This window comes from Ranitomeya variabilis, chromosome 5 (assembly GCF_051348905.1).
Source record: "Ranitomeya variabilis isolate aRanVar5 chromosome 5, aRanVar5.hap1, whole genome shotgun sequence".
Lineage (NCBI taxonomy): Eukaryota > Metazoa > Chordata > Amphibia > Anura > Dendrobatidae > Ranitomeya > Ranitomeya variabilis.
Genome location: NC_135236.1, coordinates 301488374 through 301505625, shown reverse-complemented (window position 1 = coordinate 301505625; position 17252 = coordinate 301488374). Strand labels below are relative to the sequence as shown.

Here is a 17252-nt window from a genome sequence, read left to right as displayed (position 1 = left end):
AAAACCTTTAACATAAAAAGAACAATAATCAAAACCCTAAAAATTAAGTTAGACTCCCAACTAGACATCTAAGTTAATGCATACATGAGATTCCTAATTTAATTGAAACTTCAGATGAAACTTTAAAAGGCATATCTATCATTTCAACAGACTTTGCATTAATTAATAGTTCAAATAAATATAAAAAATTGTAATAAACAGTATCTTATTAGATAAATTAACTTCTTTCTCCACTTATTAGCCACTTTTTTCCCTATCTCTGCCTCCTATGCTCATCATGTACTCTGAAAAACAACTCAAAGAAAGATGAGCAGCCAGCTCGCTCTAGTATCATAAACTCTGTAGAGAAGGGAGGAGAGAGGAGCACTTAGCACAATGAGATCAGACAGACACAAATAGATTGAGCTGTAATATCTAGTAAATGTATTTCACCTGAGTGATAGATTCACAGTAACACAGCTCAGTACTGCTTCATAATGTTTTCAGTGCTGCTTCTTCTATCTGTGTGCTGCAGATAAAGAAGAAAAGGAATCAATCTTTCTCCGTGTGCTATGTAAGAGAGGTGTCATAGCAGCTAATATCCACCCACTAGCTCAGAGAGAACTGAAAATTGGAGATTGAATATGCATAAATTAAACTGTTTAACAATAAAGGATACAAGTCGCACTATATTAGATAAATTTGGCAGTGATATAAAGATTACCAAATGAAGTGTAGTTGTGCAGTGACCCATGGGAGAATAGAAGACATTAGCGAAGACACACTTGCTTCTGATTATATTAGGTACCGCAGATTTATACAGAAAATGTACATGTTAGCAGTTTCATCTTTTTGTTTCCATGAGGACAGTGCGATCTATCCAGCAAAAATAGGACAAGGTAAAGGAAATTGCAGTTCATATAAGAATAATGTAAAAATAAATCACACAGAGAAAAAATAGGTATTAGCGATGAGCGCGCGTGCTCGGATAAGGCTTTATCTGAGCATGCTCTGGTGGTAACCGAGTGTCTTCCTTGTGTTTGAAAAATATGTTCGATTCGAGTCCCCGCAGCTTATCTGAGCATGTTCACTCATAACTAATAGGCATGTATTCACACTACTGAAAAATAACTTATGGCAATTGAATGATCTTTATTTGTATAACTTTACATATCATTTATCTATTTATTGTTCTGGAATGGTTTGGAAAACATGACATACAGTTTAAGGTGTTGACTTGACTTCCAAATTCCCCAAACTTAAATCTGACTGACCATATGTAGGATGTGTTGGAATACAAGCCAGATCCATACAGGTCCCAATTCACAGCTTGCTAGACTTAATAGTGTACCTCCTTGTGACACCCCAGGAGTCCGGTTGCCACAATGGCATTGCCTTCGTCACGGGGGTGTGATGTCATGCCTGGGAGTAAAGATGGATCCCCTTGGCAGGTAAAACAAACATACAACACGTTCCTCACTCCGAACCAGAAGGGGGAGCTCTAAACCTGGGTTCAGGGTAGCTTCCCTATAAGTTCTGGCCTGGAGGCGGGGTTAGGACTTCTATGTGAGACAGCGAAGGGAGAGGAAGCGTTTGAGGAGAGAGACTGGGAGTGGAGCAGTTGCTGAGCTCTTCCCAGGAATAAGCGCTCAAGAAACTGGACACCGGAGTCCGTTGTTGTATGGATACTAAATGCCCAGCAACTAGAACCGGAGGGCAGGAGATTGCAGGTCTCCTGGCCCATCTGACACCTGGGGCTGCCAGTGAGAAGACAGTGCCCATGAAAGGCTCATGCTGTCAATCATACAGGTTAGGAGAAACAGACACTAAGAGGAACTTGTGTAAAGCTTCAGGCAGCAAGGGACAGAGAGAACAGAGCTAAAGGAAGGCTTCCAAACCCACCTGGCTAGGTGGATCCCAAGATACTTCCAGACTGCCTAGACCCCATTAACACCTGTAACCTGTGCCCTGGATTTCACCAGCAATTTCACCAGTAAAAGGTAAAGGAAACTGAAACACGTGTCCTCCATTTATTTCCTGCACCCTCAGTCCTTCACCCCACCATCTATCATCCCTTACCAACTGCACCGGGGGGTCCTGGTCCCTGGGGGACCAAGCTCTACCTGTGGGGAGCTATACCAACTTTGCTGCAACACCATCAGCCCCAAGCTCTACCTGTGGGGAGCTATACCAACTTTGCTGCAACACCATCAGCCCCAAGCTCTACCTGTGGGGAGCTATACCAACTTTGCTGCAACACCATCAGCCCCAGTGGTCCCCTTCAAGCAGTGTCGGCCATCCCTGGCCAAGTACCACAGGTGGCGTCAAGAACATTTCTCCATGGACTTTATTTTCCACTACACTTCATCCCCTTTAATTGAACGCCCAGGGTCACGACCGGGTCACCGCTGCCGTGACCTTCCTCTTTAAGAACTGTGTCTGGCCCGAGTATCCCACGGTCCTAGCGGGCGCTCCATCCTTGTATGTAGAAAAATGAGAATAATGTAGAGGAATGTACTGTGTTGGGTTTTATAAATCGCATTGACAAATCTGCTTTTAGATATTAGCACAGGCCTGCACATGTCTATGCGATACTTTAATGATCGTCCGGTTCTTTATCTCCAAGGCTCCGATATCCAGTTGTAAATCTGAATTTCCAGCACTGTATAGAGAGCAGGAGGCTCTATATCCCATATGTACTGATATGAGCAGGCCTATGCTGCTCTGTAAAGTGAAATTGTCATATCACAGCATGGCTGCTTGATTGCCGTCAGGTATCTTATTCTCTGAAATGCTATAGTATTTCAAATATATTTTGAAGATCCTTCGATGACCAGAGCCCAGACTAGTCCGGTGGACCCCCAGGCCGGCTCCTCCCAGCACTGCAGCAGGTGATTGACAGGTCTCCCCCCATGTATACACGAGGGAGAGAGAGAGACCTGTCAATCCCCTGAATTCCCTGACAGGTTACCTTTAACAGCAGCTTTGTCAGTGAATGTGATTTAAAAAGCCAGTTATTGTGTGTACTCCTGCACTATAATCATTTTTCTATGTAATTGGAGGTACACTAATGAACCTAACGTCTTCCTGACCGATATCTCATACCTCCTGAGAGGTCTTGTGGTATCTGCACCTCGATGATCGGCTGTTCTGGCAGGAATAGTGGAAGCAATATTAGGCAGGTGGATTCAGGTTCACATATATTTTTAATTTTTATGAGCTGCCATTTTATACTTTTCACCAAGCGTTTCATTTTTTTCCTTAATTAACCGTGAATAGGCCAAATATGCCACTGTGAAATATTGCTTCTATTAAGATTTCTCTTTAAAATGAAAATAGGGAAATAAATGCCATGCCACTTAATGATTACAATCTAATTTGTCAGCTTAAACTATTATCTAGTGAAGCATGGGAGTCCGGTTTATTCTGTATAGTACATTCTGAAATGTATTCCTCAAGGATCTGCTGAACGGCGTGCTAAAGATAATGAAACTTGGCAGCTACCAACTTAGGATAGTTTCTAATTGCTAACACAGCAGATTCATGCTGAGCAGGAACAAGCGTTAAAAAACTTTAAAGGATTTCAGGAAATATTTTTAGATACAATGCTTAGTCGATTGACATAATTAAGGAGCAGGACCTTCAAAATTTCTACAACATTGTATTCGGCTATATTTATTTTTATTATGGTTCTATGTCAGGATATATTCAATATATTCTACAGTGTAATTTCTTTGTTGTATATTTCTCTCCATAATGTTAATTACCTATTTATATTCAGGATTATGTTTTGTCCTTTAAGACAAATAATTATTTATTGATAAAAAGAAATCATTTCCACATTACCCCTACAGCAACCAACTAAATTTAGCTCCATACTCGGGACCATGGAGGCTGGTCCTGGGAGGTAGGACCTTGACCAGTATGATAATTCTGTTTGTAACTAGCTCTCAATGAATCCTGATGGAGCCTTTGACTTATAATGGGGTCCTCCATCAAGTTTCCATCATTTTTTACGTGGAAGAAATAGTGTGACAGATTGCACCGTACTTGTTATAAAAAAAAAAAATAAACAACAGACTTGCACTAATGTGAACATTATATCCACAACCACAAGTCCTCATTCAGACGTTCATGAACCATGTGTTCTGTCAGTGATTTTCATGGATAGAACATGTACCCACTAATGACTCCAAAAAATGTCCACAAAAAAAATCACAAACATATGGCTGTTTTATATCGGAGTCACATTTTAAATCACACATGCCAGAATAGAGGACACCTGAAGAAAGCTAAAAACAGCCAAAACGCGTTGTGTATATAGTTTTTATTTGTTTTATATCGGTTTGAATAAAATTTTACCTACAAGCAACCTGAAGATCCTGCACCTTGATTTCTCTTGGTGACAAAGACAGCGCCATTCCCTGGTCCTCCATTCTGGCATCCACGCTGTGGGATACTCCTGTTTCAGGGTCCAATCCCTCTTCACCAGGTGGGCAGCAGCCTTTTGCAAATACTCCCATACTTCAAGTGGGAGTTGTGCCTCTGTTTGCACAACCACATCAGGTGAGCAATTTCCTATACTCACCTTTTTAAGTGATTAAATCTTACTACGCTTAGATAGCGCAATGTTTTTACTCCTTTAGGAACTTTATTACTGATTAAATCACACATATAAGTCAAAGGCCATGTTCACACTTTGCGGTTTTTACCGCGGAACCGCGGCGATTTTGATGCTGCGGGTCCGCAGCAGTTTCCATAGCATTTCCATTTACATGCAAACCCTATGGAAACCGCAAACCGCTGTGCACATGCTGCGGGAAAAACCGTGCAGAAACGCAGCGGTTTAAAACCCGCAGCATGTCACTACTTTGTGCAGAATCGCTGTGATTCTGCACCCATAGGAATGCATTGAACCGCTTACTTCCCGCATGGGGCTGTGCCCACGTTGCGGGAAGTAAGCGGTTAATGTGCGGGTGGGACCCGGGGTGGAGGAGAGGAGACTCTCCTCCAGGCCCTGGGAACCATATTTGGGGTAAAAAAAAGAATAAAAATAAAAAATCATGTTATACTCACCTCTCAGCGCTGCACGCGGCCGGCCGGTCAGAGTTGCTGTGCGAACAGGACCTGCGGTGACGTCGCGGTCACATGACCGTGATGACGCCCGGGTCACATGACCGTGACGTCACGAAGGTCCTTCTCGCACAGGATCTTTGGAACCGGAGCGCCGCGTGCAGCGCCGAGGAGATCCGGACATCGGAGGGTGAGTATAACCAATTTTTATTATTTTTAACATTACTATTGATGCTGCATATTGCTGCATATGCAGCATCAATAGTATAGGAGTAATCCCGCAGCGGAAATCGCAAAACAAACCGGGATAAATCTGCAGGGATAACCGCAGAGGTTTTGCCCTGCAGATTTATCAATTCCGCTGCGGGAGAACCCGCAGAGGGACGCCGCAAAGTGTGAACATGGCCTAAGGGGTTCGAGAGAAACACAGACAGCACATGGATGGCATCAGAGTGTAATCAGCCTGCTGTACATGATTATTATTTTAATAAATAAGAGAAGCTTTGTAATTCATCTATTAATGAAAATCACCGATGAAACACTGATGGTAAAAATTGACAAAAGTTGATGAAATTTCCATCCAAAACACTGATGAAACTGGACCGTTTTTCTGTGTACGTGAAAAATCACTGATGTCTGAATGAGGCCTAAAAACTGCATTAAAGAAGCCCTCCCGTGAAGTTTTTTTCTCTAATCATGTGTATGTGTATGTAATATAGTATGTGTGTGTTAAATGTGCATTAATACGCTCTCCTACTGCGCCGTTCTGCTCCTCTTCTCAGTGATGTCACCGCTCTGCAGACCCTATGGATAACGCTGCACTATGCGTGACCCGGAAGTGGAATTTATAATGTAAATCTGTGGAGCCTCTTTCTGACGCTCCGTAGACTTGTGTGGTAGAAACAACTTCCTGGACAATGTGACCTGGAGAGTCTGCTGAGCGGTGACATCACTGAGAAGATGAGAAGAGGAGTATAATGGTGCTGGATACCAGAGAAGGCAGCAGCAGATGAATACATTCTCACACTACACTACAAACACATATACACTTGTTTTTTGATAAAATCTTCATGGGAGGACTTCTTAAACCTACAGTACACATTTGCGGCTCATATACTTCCAGCAATTCACAGTGAATGTACTGGGCAGTGATGCTACTGGGACTGGAGTTTTGCCTGAACCATCATCAGTGGGTGTCAGCTACATATTACAGCCGAAATCCTGCTGCATCGTCGGACTGTAGAAGCTGCCAATCCCAGGAGATTAACACCTTAGATGCATTAATGTGAAGCGACTGCAATATCTTAGTGGTAAGACTGAGGAAGGAGAACAATCCCCCTTCAAATGATTGTGGAGCACCAATGGTTGCTAATCAAAGCCTCCATGTGTGCCATTTATGTGAACCTACTAGGAACTGCCTGAAGCCTAATAGTCCTATTAGTCGGCCTCTCAGTGCGACACTGAAAAGCTAAATCCACTGCAATACAGAAATATAATTTATGATATAATCCTGAAGTCCAGAAAATAACAGTTTTATTTTGCAATTATGTTCACAAGAAAAGACGGGTGTTCCCGGCCTAAAGGAACTACTAAACTGTGTAAATGATAACCAAGTGTTACTATTTACAGATGTTTGTAAATGATTAAGCTAGAGATAAAGTTTATGAGACTAATAAATCAGCTAAGGTCAAGTGGAAAAGAAATCCAAGATTATTACGATAAGCCAAAAGTGACTGAACTGTGTAATCAAGGTTTTCTGTGGGACTATGGATAGTTATTGTCTTTCCTGTCCTTTGCTGGAGGGACTGGGTCGGTGGTGATTTATTTCGTGCCTGCTGTTGTACTCACAGATTTTCTCCCATTAGCCCATCCCATCCATTCTTGCACTCTCTTTACTAAAGAGACTATTTGGATAATAATTTAAGGTAAAATACATATTAATATTATTCATTCTTATGTAAATTGTTGCCTTAAGAACATTAGCATTTCCCTACAAATATTTGCATAATTGTACAATTAATGACAGAAGCTACACGAGTTCTCATCAGAAATGTATTGTAGTTATCACTTCATCATTACACTCAGATAAAGTAATAGCACTGTTGTGGAAATCTCATTTATGCTGCATAATTGAAATATAATGGAGTTATTCCAGCACTGGAATTAGTCTTTGTAGAAACAATTATCTCTCAGATGCTTCTTCTAAGCCGCGTTAATGTACATTTATATCCCACCACAAATTGTATTATGTTATTACCACATGGAAATGGGATGAAGGATTGGATTTTTAATGAAACCAAATCTTCCATTTCAATTTGGATGTAATAAATATTAGAACACTGATTAGATTGTGTGTTAGTGTCAAGGTAAACTGATTGCTGTTAACAGAAAATTATGTAAAAACCCAGCTTTGTAGTGCATTTCTTCAATTTGCTAAAAGCGCTCTAAAATCTACATGTAGAGGTAATCCTATGTGTAGTTGTTTTAAAGAAGTTGTCCGGTAGTCTAACATTGATGGCCTATTCTTAGGATAAGATATCAATGTCTGATCGGTAGGAGTGCGACATCCGGCACCACTGCTGATCAGCTGTTTCCGGTGTCGGTTGCGGTCAGAACTGCTCAATTACGGAGATGCACATCGCAACTCTTTTGACAATATAGTGGCTGCGACTGGGTACTGCACATCCACCCCCTATTCAAGTCAATAGAGGGGAATGCGCAGTTCCCGACCGTGACCAATATCTTGTTGACTGTGCTGCACGGTGCAACTCTGTAACTGAGCAATTCCGGCCAACACCGAGAACAGCTAATTGGCAGGTGTGTCGGATGTCGCACTCCTACCGATCAGACATTGATATCTTATCCTAAGGATAGGCCATCAATGTTATAGTCCTGGACAACCTCTTTAAAGGAAATGGATTATATATTAAGTGAAATTTAAAGGGACTCTGTCACCTGAATTTGGCGGGCCCTGTTTACGGTCCGATGGGCGGTGTTTTCTGTTCTTTCATTCACCCCTTCCTTTCCCGCTGGCTGCTATATTGTCTTGAATGTGATTAGGTTTCCTCCGTAGTACACGCATGCGCAATGCAATCTTGCCTTGTGCACGCGCAGTATGCTTTGCCCAACTGCGTGCAAAGCCGAAAAGCATTAGTGCGCATGCGCCTGCGCACTATGTCCCGGAACACAGCGAAATACTTCCGGGACATAGTGCGGCGGCGCATGCGCACTAATGCTTTTCGGCTTTGCCCGCAGTTGGGCAAAGCATACTGCGCGTGCGCAAGGCAAGATTGCATTGCGCACGCGTGTACTACGGAGGAAAGCAAATCAACTTCAAGACAATATTGCTGCGAGTGGGAAAGGAAGGGGTGAATAAAAGAGCAGAAAACACCGCCCATCGGACCGTAGACAGGGCCTGCCAAATTCAGGTGACAGAGTCCCTTTAATCAACAAATATTTCTAGTGTTCAGAAGCAAGTTTCCAATTTTTGAAATGTACATTGCACAGATTGCCACATTCCTTGCCCTTATCACAAAGTCACAAGAGTTACAGACATTGTTTGCACAATCCCAAATTCTGTGAAAGCCAGAAAAAAAGAGGATTCAAATGACATTTAGTACCAAAGAATATATCAATACTGTTCACAGAAATAGTGCTGATGGAATCTCTATAGAATAAATATAAAAACAATAATCCTTGGGATGTACATGAATAGGACTGAACTGACTTCCGAGTGCAGTCTGATGTTTTCCATGCACTCATTTACTTGCATGGCAGAGTGCAAGCCAAATATCGGATACAACTCGGGCATGGTGCTATCTTTTAATCTGACCGAATCGTTCTGAGGGAAAAATTGGATATGTGCACAGCCCCATAGGATAACATTGATCCGAGTACGATCCAATATGTTGTCGGATTGCCCTCAGACCAAAAATACGGTCATGTGTACAAGTCCTTAGAGGGTCTGGTTTAGATTTCTCATGATACCATATAATTCTGTTGCTGGTGTTTAATAACTTGAGGAACAATAACAAAAAACCTAATGAATTAAACTCAACAGATAGAAAATTCTCATGGACAATAGCTAATACCCATATACAGTCTATACAAATATTTCTTAATGATTACTTTATGTATAGGTGATACAAGGCGCATTCCCTTAATTGTGAAAATTCTGTCCGTCTCACCAATATCGATGATAGAGAGTTGGTTCAGTGTGACAATTTATCTCCTAATTTCTGATGAGATGATACTAGAGCCAGCTGGCACATGAATCAGTCTCTAGACGCCAACTATAATTCCAGTGTGGGTGAAGTTACTCTTTAATGTTACATGAGGAATCTAATTGTCTCTTTTTCTATCCATAGATGATGGCTCCAGTGTTGAAGACACAGATTTCAGTTGGGATGAGTATCTGGAGGAATCAGCATCTGTTGCTGCACCTCATACTTCTTTTAGACATGTATGTATTGCTGATGTCTGGGATTAGCCAAACCCTGAACTAAATACTATGTGAGGAAAGCTCCAGCTAACACCTGGGATCTGGTGTCACATAGCAGATCAGACATCAAAGCCGTTAAGCTCATCTCTGAATTCAAGTGAATCTTTGGTTAGACAAGTTTTTTTTCAAGATTTTTCATAGAATTTACACTTCCATGTGTAAAATTCTGATGACTGTATACTGCAGAGCAATGTTTCTCTGTGCCTGTCAGTTACATCTTCCTTCCATTGACTTCTAATATGAAGAAAGCAAATCTTAAAAGATTGATGATAAGCATATGATTTCCAGGGTTATAGCTGATAAGACAACCACTAATTCAGAGGACAATGGCAATGGTCTTCTGTGTAAATGAAGTGTTAGTGAGCATGTGCAACTACCCTACCTTTAACTATCGGTAACTCTCATAGACTGTTAAAGGGTTTTCCACTACTGGGACAACCACTTCTCAATTGCTATATTCCACCATGGAAAATAACAGCCTATATTCACCTCTGGTGCTGGCGCTATTCCAGTGACATCGGCGCCGGGTCTCATACCACTCACATGACATTATTGTGTCACGGGATCCCTGCTGGAGATCACGCTAATGTGCCACTTCACTCACACTTCCTTCAGACGTATCTGACATGAGTATGTCAGTGAGCACAAGCATGTCTCACTTCTTCCGGGTGTCCGTTTTAGTGACTGGCTGCAGCAGGGCTCATGTGGCATAAAACATCTTGCAAGCCCTCGTAGAGCAGGTGCCCACATCACTAGAATGACTCCGGCACCCAAGATTAGTATAGGCTGTTATTGTCTTAGACAGGGAAAATATAGCAATTGAGAAGGGGAAGCCCGAGTAGTGGATAACCTCCTTTATGGACAAATAATGGAGCATTGATTATACTGTAGATGCTCAGTAATGCTTCATTCAAGCAGGCGACTTTGCAACTCTGCCCTCCTGATCTTTTGAGGTCCCAATGGTTGGACCCTTATTGATTATACATTAATCTTCTACCCTACCGATAGGTGATATATTTTATGTAGAAAGATAAAAGACAAGAGGCGTTCCTTGTGTAACACCGTAGGCAACAGGTGGAGGTGAGATGGAGGATGGGTCGCTCACCTCTGCAGGCTGTGCACAGCACAACTCCATGAGAGTAATGTGTAATCCAAACCTGGCTGCTGCTCCGAACGCCATACTCATTGGATAGAGGAAATTAAAAATGAAGGAGAGAGGAGTGCTGTGTATCCTGGGTGCAGCCGCTGACAAATGTGCTTACAGGCAGTAGGTATAAAAAATGCCTGAGGAAGGAATAGAATCTACTCCGAAACGCGTTGCAATAAATTGGAATTTTTTTAATACTTCTTGGAATTAATTTTGTCAGCAGCAGCACCTGAGATCCACCTCCTTCCTCCCTCATTCATATTTGTTTTGTGGAACAGTTATTTAAAGGGAACCTGGCAGCTCCATTGGCAGCCTGTATCAGACACTGGCTCCATGACTTCAGCCAGGTATGTTTGACCCCGAAACGCTGCAAACAGGAGTCTAGTCGGACAGGTGGGTCCTCTACAGCTTCTCCCTACCCTCTCCCTTTAAGTGACAGGTGTCTCTCTTCTTGCATTTAAAGGGATATACCTGCCACTCAAGGGCAGCGGGTGAGGAGAAGACACAGACACAACGTTTCAAAGTCAAACATACCTGGCTGAGATTGTACAACCAGTGTCTTACACATGATTTCTCTGGGTCGGGTAGCCTATATTAGTTCTCTGGTTCCCTTTACAGCTTTTTAATATTACTTGCAGAATCCTATTATATATTATATGGCAAAAAGTCTCAATATGTAAACCAACCAAACATATTCCAAAAAGAGAATTATTTTTTTGCCCTACGTCTGAACTATAGTAGTAATTGGAATATATACTTTGGATTACCTTTCTAACATACATTCTGCATTTAGTCAAGGCGTATGATGTGAATATAGTCTTCCCGACATTCACTGTACATATGAATCTTTTTATTTTGCATTTCTTCTTTATTTTGGCTCATGCACTGTGGAAATATCCCTGCGTAATGTCCCTAACATAGAGCCTTGATGAATGCCCCTAAAAAAAATCTGACACAGATTCTGATCATACACAAGAAACATGGTTGGTATGAATGGAACATAGATGCTAAAACAAGAAGAGCACTACTTTCACATTTTGTATGTACAAAGCGTTCTTAATGATATGGAGCGTCTTTAACTGTTGTATTATGTTTGCCTTAAAACTACTTCGTCTAACATATCATTATTTATCAAACTCTACAGATACATTTATAGTGGCTTGTGAAAGTATTCACGCCCTTTGGTTTTTACCTATTTTGTTGCATTACAACCTGTGTTTAAATATTTTTGTAATCCGATTTGAATGTGATGCATCAGCACTAAATGGTCTAAGTTGGAGAACTGAAGTGAGAAAGTTAAAGGCATAGATTAAATTTATGGCATCAAATAACTAAAAATTGGGCATGTGCATATGTATTCACCCCTTTTGCAATGAAGCCGCTAATTTTTTCTGGTGCAAGCAATTACCTTCATAAGTCACATGCTTAGTGATAGGAAGTTCATCTGTGTGTAATCTAAGCATCACATAGTCTGTCAGTATATACACAGCTTTTCTGAAAGGCCACAGAGGCTGCATCACCATTAAGCAAAAAACACCACTAACCAAACAACACCATGAAGACCAAGGAGATCTCCATAAAAGGACAACATTGTTGAGAAGTACAAGTCATGGTTGGGTTATTAAAAAATAACCCAGTCTCTAATGATCCCATGGAGCACCATCAAATCCATTATCATCAAATGGAAAGAACATGGTTCCACAACAAACCTGCCAAGTGAGGGCCACCCACCAAAACTCTCAGCCCGGGCAGGGAAGGCATAAATTAGCGAGGCACCACAGAGATCAAAGGTAACCCTGAAGGAGCTGTGGAGTTCCCAACCAAAGACTGGAGAATCTGCCCATATGACAGAGGAAGATGCTGTGCTCAGGTGAGACCAAAATTGATTTATTTGGCCACAAAGGTATATCTGGTGCCAAATCAACAAAGTTCATCATCCCAAGAACACCATCCCCACAGTAAAACATGGTGGTGGCAGCATCATGCTGTGGAATATTTTTTGGCAGCCGTGACAGGGAAAATGGTTTGAGTTGATGGGAAGATGGATGGTGCTAAATAGAGGGATATTCTTAAGCAAAACATGTTTCAGTCTGTCCGTGATTTAAGACTGGGACAAAGGTTCACCTTCTAACAAGACAATGACCGAAAGCATACTGCTAAAGCAACACTCAAGTGGGTTAAGGGGAAACGTGTAAATGTTTTGGAGTGGCCTAGTCAAAGCCCAGACCTTAATCCATCTGAGAATCTGTAGTCAGACTTGGAGATTGCTGTTCACCAGAGGAAACCATCTAACTTGAAGGAGCTGGAGCAGTTTTGCCTTGAGGAATGGAAAAAAATCCCAGTGGCAAGATGTGGAAAGCTCATAGAGACTTATTCAAAGCGACTTACAGCTGTAATTGATGCAAAATGAGGCTCTACAAAGTACTGTAGTTAGCATGTGAATAGTTATGCATACTGAAGTGTGTAGTTATTTTGTCATATTTGTTGTTTGCTTCATAATAAAAGGAAAACCAAAATGTTCATATTTGTAGGCATGTTCTTTACATGAACTGATACAAACCCTCATAAAAAACAGTGATATTCCACGTTGTGCAGTAGCAAAACAAAAAATGGCAAGGAGGTGAACACTTTTGCAAGCCACAGTATATGCAAACATGTTTAAATTGTGTAATAATAATAATAATTTTTGTTATTATTATTATTATTACTACATAATTTAAACATGTTTGTATATACAGTGGCTTATTATTATTATTATTTCCTGTTTTATAAGATTTACTTTTATAGTATAGACTGAATGTTTTTATTTTTGACAATGATGTTATTTTTTTTCCTGAAAGTTAAGAAAAATATACAAATTCTGACCCCGGGTCACTTTTAGAGTCACATGATATCATATATCCATGGAATTCATTGGCTTTGTGTGTTCCGTGGGCGGACTATGTTTGCATACCATCGCTATTTTTAGACAGTGACCTGGGACTATGTTCTTAAGTGTCTCATTTTGTATGCTTAGTTGATATTAGCAGAGGAAAACATTTAAAGGCGTTTTAATGTAAAATTAGAAGAAACAAGTTTCATTTTCCAGGTATGACTTCACCCTTTATTCTTATTTTATGTAACCCTGAAACATTTTTGGAAAATCTCTTCTGCACCAATCAAATAGCATACATTCAAAAGAAACATTAAGAAGACAATTGTCATGTACTAAAGCTGATTAGAAATGGAAAATAGCACCATGACTAGATGATAGAGCATAAAATGCACTTCTTTTCTCGTACAATGTCTTATACAACGGCTGAATACATTGTTTGCTTTAATTATTGGTATTACTTTAGATATATGTTCATAATAACTTAATTGTTTCATGTAGTGTGGTATGATCCATCTCATTTCTTATCATTTACAAGGTGGAAATTAGTCTTCAAAGCAGCTTCCAACCAGGAATGAAACTGGAGGTGGCCAATAAGAGTAACCCAGATACTTATTGGGTGGCTACGATCATTACAACTTGTGGCCAGCTACTGCTGCTGAGATATTGTGGCTATGGAGAGGACAGAAGAGCCGACTTCTGGTGTGATGTCATGACAGCAGACTTGCATCCTGTTGGTTGGTGTACTCAAAACAACAAAGTCCTAATGCCACCCGATGGTAAGATCTACATCTATCTATCTGAAAATATTTCATATGATGCTATTTAAAAAATATTCAAGTTATTATTTTTAAATGTATTGGGTTGTCTGGATGCAACATATTGATGGCCTGTACATAGGATAGGACATCAATATCACATCAAATCAAAAGTGTTTACATCCGGCTGCTTCTACAACCATTAACAGCTGATCGGTGGGGGTGCCAGATGTTGGACCGCCACTGATCTGATATTAATGATCTATCCTATGAATGTAATTATCGGACAGCCCCTTTAGCTGTATTATCTACAAAAGTCATGTAGTTAGTTGATATTAGGACACTGAAAACTTCTGAAAGTATTGTAGTGAAGGGTGCTGCACCCATAGTCATACCGATAACATAAAAATGATTACAATGACTTCCTGCTTTGGTTCCATGAGGACGATGAATTCCACTTATAGTTATCTGGTGTGAAAGTTAAAATGTATCTGTATAAGAGCTGCTAGAATCATAGAAAAAAGTTTTAAAAGTTTAATTCACCGCATTCTTGGTGTTATAGTATTATTATTTTAGAATTTCTGATACATTTTAGGCTAAAACGTCATTGGGTTCTTGTATCTGACTTCATGACTAGTTTTCATTTACTGCAAAAGAACAAGAAAATATTTATTTGTGCTCATTTGTCACAGCTAACTGACAAACATTTAGCAACACTTTTCATTCATTCATTCATTCATTCATTTATTCATTAATTCTAGATTTGTACACATACATAATGTTTTGTTGTAGGAACTGGTAGCCAAAGCGAGTCCCAAATGTTTGTATGATTGACCATATAAATATCATACCCAGTAAACATGAAAATATATTGGCTATCTTTGGCACCAAAGTAAGTTTTCTTTTCCTCCTTCTATATCTATGACTAATGGGGTTTTCCTTCTCCTTTATGAATCATTGGCAGAAGGAGTTTGATTGAGGCAGCGGTCACACAGTGATCACACAATTATCTTCTATGATTGTTCTATGAGTGTTCAGACAGGAGAAATTTTGTTCAAAAAATTAAAGAATGGAAAAAAAACCCTTTTTTTTTGTATATATAATTATTTATTAACCCTATAATTAAAAAGATACCTAAACTGCATATTCTTCTAGCGTACAATTACGCTTAGGTTTATGCTTAAAAATGTATGTTTAAGTAATCTAAAACTGCATGCCAAAAATACACACTTTCACAAATGTTTGGCACATAATAAAAGTTATATTTCAAAGATAAGCTACTATATGTATTATGAACAAAAATGGTTTAAATCTAAAAAATGCATTGAATAGATTATCATAAAGTCGTTACATTATTAACATCCCATTAAAATTGTCGACATCCACCGAGAAAAATCTAACATCACTGGTCGTCTATTTCAACAATTGTTTTTGGAACCCCCAGCTAATTTGAGGAGCTTCCAAGTGACCAGATATATAGCTTTTCTGTTATATGGACAGCATAAGCAGGGTCTGTGCATTTTGGCAATAAGTGTTAAAAATCCCAAATCCTGCTGATGGGTAGCACTATTAGTAGGCTCATTGATTTTGTTACTTTACTAGAGTGCACAGCTTTGGGGGAACAATAGGTGGGTTCAGTGGTGGGACTTATCACAGATTTTCTTATATCCTTTGGGAAGAATTAAAGCAATTCTAAAACAATGTTATCAAGGTGCTGTTTCTCCATTTACAGATAAAGTTCTGTGTTATATATATATATATATATATATATATATATATATATATATATATACATACGCTTTCAGGCTTCTTTTATGAAGAGGCTCTAAGTAAATCACAGAAAATATGAACACTTTATCTCACATAATCCAACCAGATCCTATGTTCTTCTAATACTAAATTAGAGGCGTGCATATTGAAAATAGACAAGTCTGGAGAAAGAGATTGACATGGAAAATTAATTACAAAATTGTACAATAGTGAAGCAAATACATTTAACCTGTGTCTTCCTTTGTGATGGCGTAACTGAAACCAGTATGGAGTAGAAAACCAGTTAAATGTTATGTAGGGCTGGTTATATATGGACCAGGCTCGGATCAGAAGATCACTGGATCGCCCAGTCTGCTGACTTGAGCTGACCTTTTCATATATGCCTAACATGCAGTTCGTTAAGGTCAAAAGCCTCGACGGTTGGACCACGTCTTCTGACTTGAGCTTGGCCCTTGAACATGGACCATGTGAAAATCAACCTAATGTTGGAGCATTTTTCCAGTATTTTCTTCTGCCAAAGCAGATACACGTGCGTCATAGTAGTTATGTGATTGCGTGATAACCTGATCACAACATGCCGAAAACATTTTCAGCAAACATTTGACATATAAATATAATCTAGTGCTAAACCAATGAGATTACAAAATGTACTTTATGTGTAGTTGTGCTACCAACTATGCATTTTAGTTAGCCATCTGCCTCCACAGGTCTATTCTATAGGGCAGGCCACCAGAAACAGAATTTTGTTTCCCGTGTGATTTGAACAGAATAATGGATTAATGAAAATGAAAAATTATGTACCGTATTTTCTGCATTGTAAGACGCACTTTTTTTCCCCAAAATTTGGGGGGAAAATGGGGGGTGCATCTTACAATGCGGACATACCTTATCGGTGCTGCTGATGCGGGTGTCCGATGCTTGCCGCCACACTATCCCCGATGCTGCCGTGTGCTGCTGCCACCGTGCTGTGTCCCCGATGCTGCCGCCATGCTGTGTCACATGTGCTTGCTGTGCTCTCTGTCCCGTGTTGCGTGGGGGGGCTCTGCAGTTCCATCCATGCTTTCCTGTGCGGTGGATTCTTTCAAGGAAAATGGCCGCCGGAAGGTCTCGGGAGATGAGATCTCAGTGCTGAAATCTCATCTCCCAAGATCC

At 40.2% G+C, this 17252-nt stretch overlaps 1 protein-coding gene across 4 annotated transcripts in view; it reads left to right on the top strand.

The window, feature by feature from the left end:
* Positions 1-17252, top strand: part of SFMBT2 (Scm like with four mbt domains 2) — a 284729-nt gene that overhangs the window by 101225 nt on the left and 166252 nt on the right. For all 4 annotated transcript variants that reach the window (XM_077264494.1, XM_077264491.1, XM_077264493.1 and 1 more), the window contains exons 3-4: positions 9420-9514; positions 14111-14351. In XM_077264494.1, coding sequence (XP_077120609.1) covers positions 9420-9514; positions 14111-14351 — 336 coding nt within the window. The remainder of the gene's footprint in view (positions 1-9419; positions 9515-14110; positions 14352-17252) is intronic.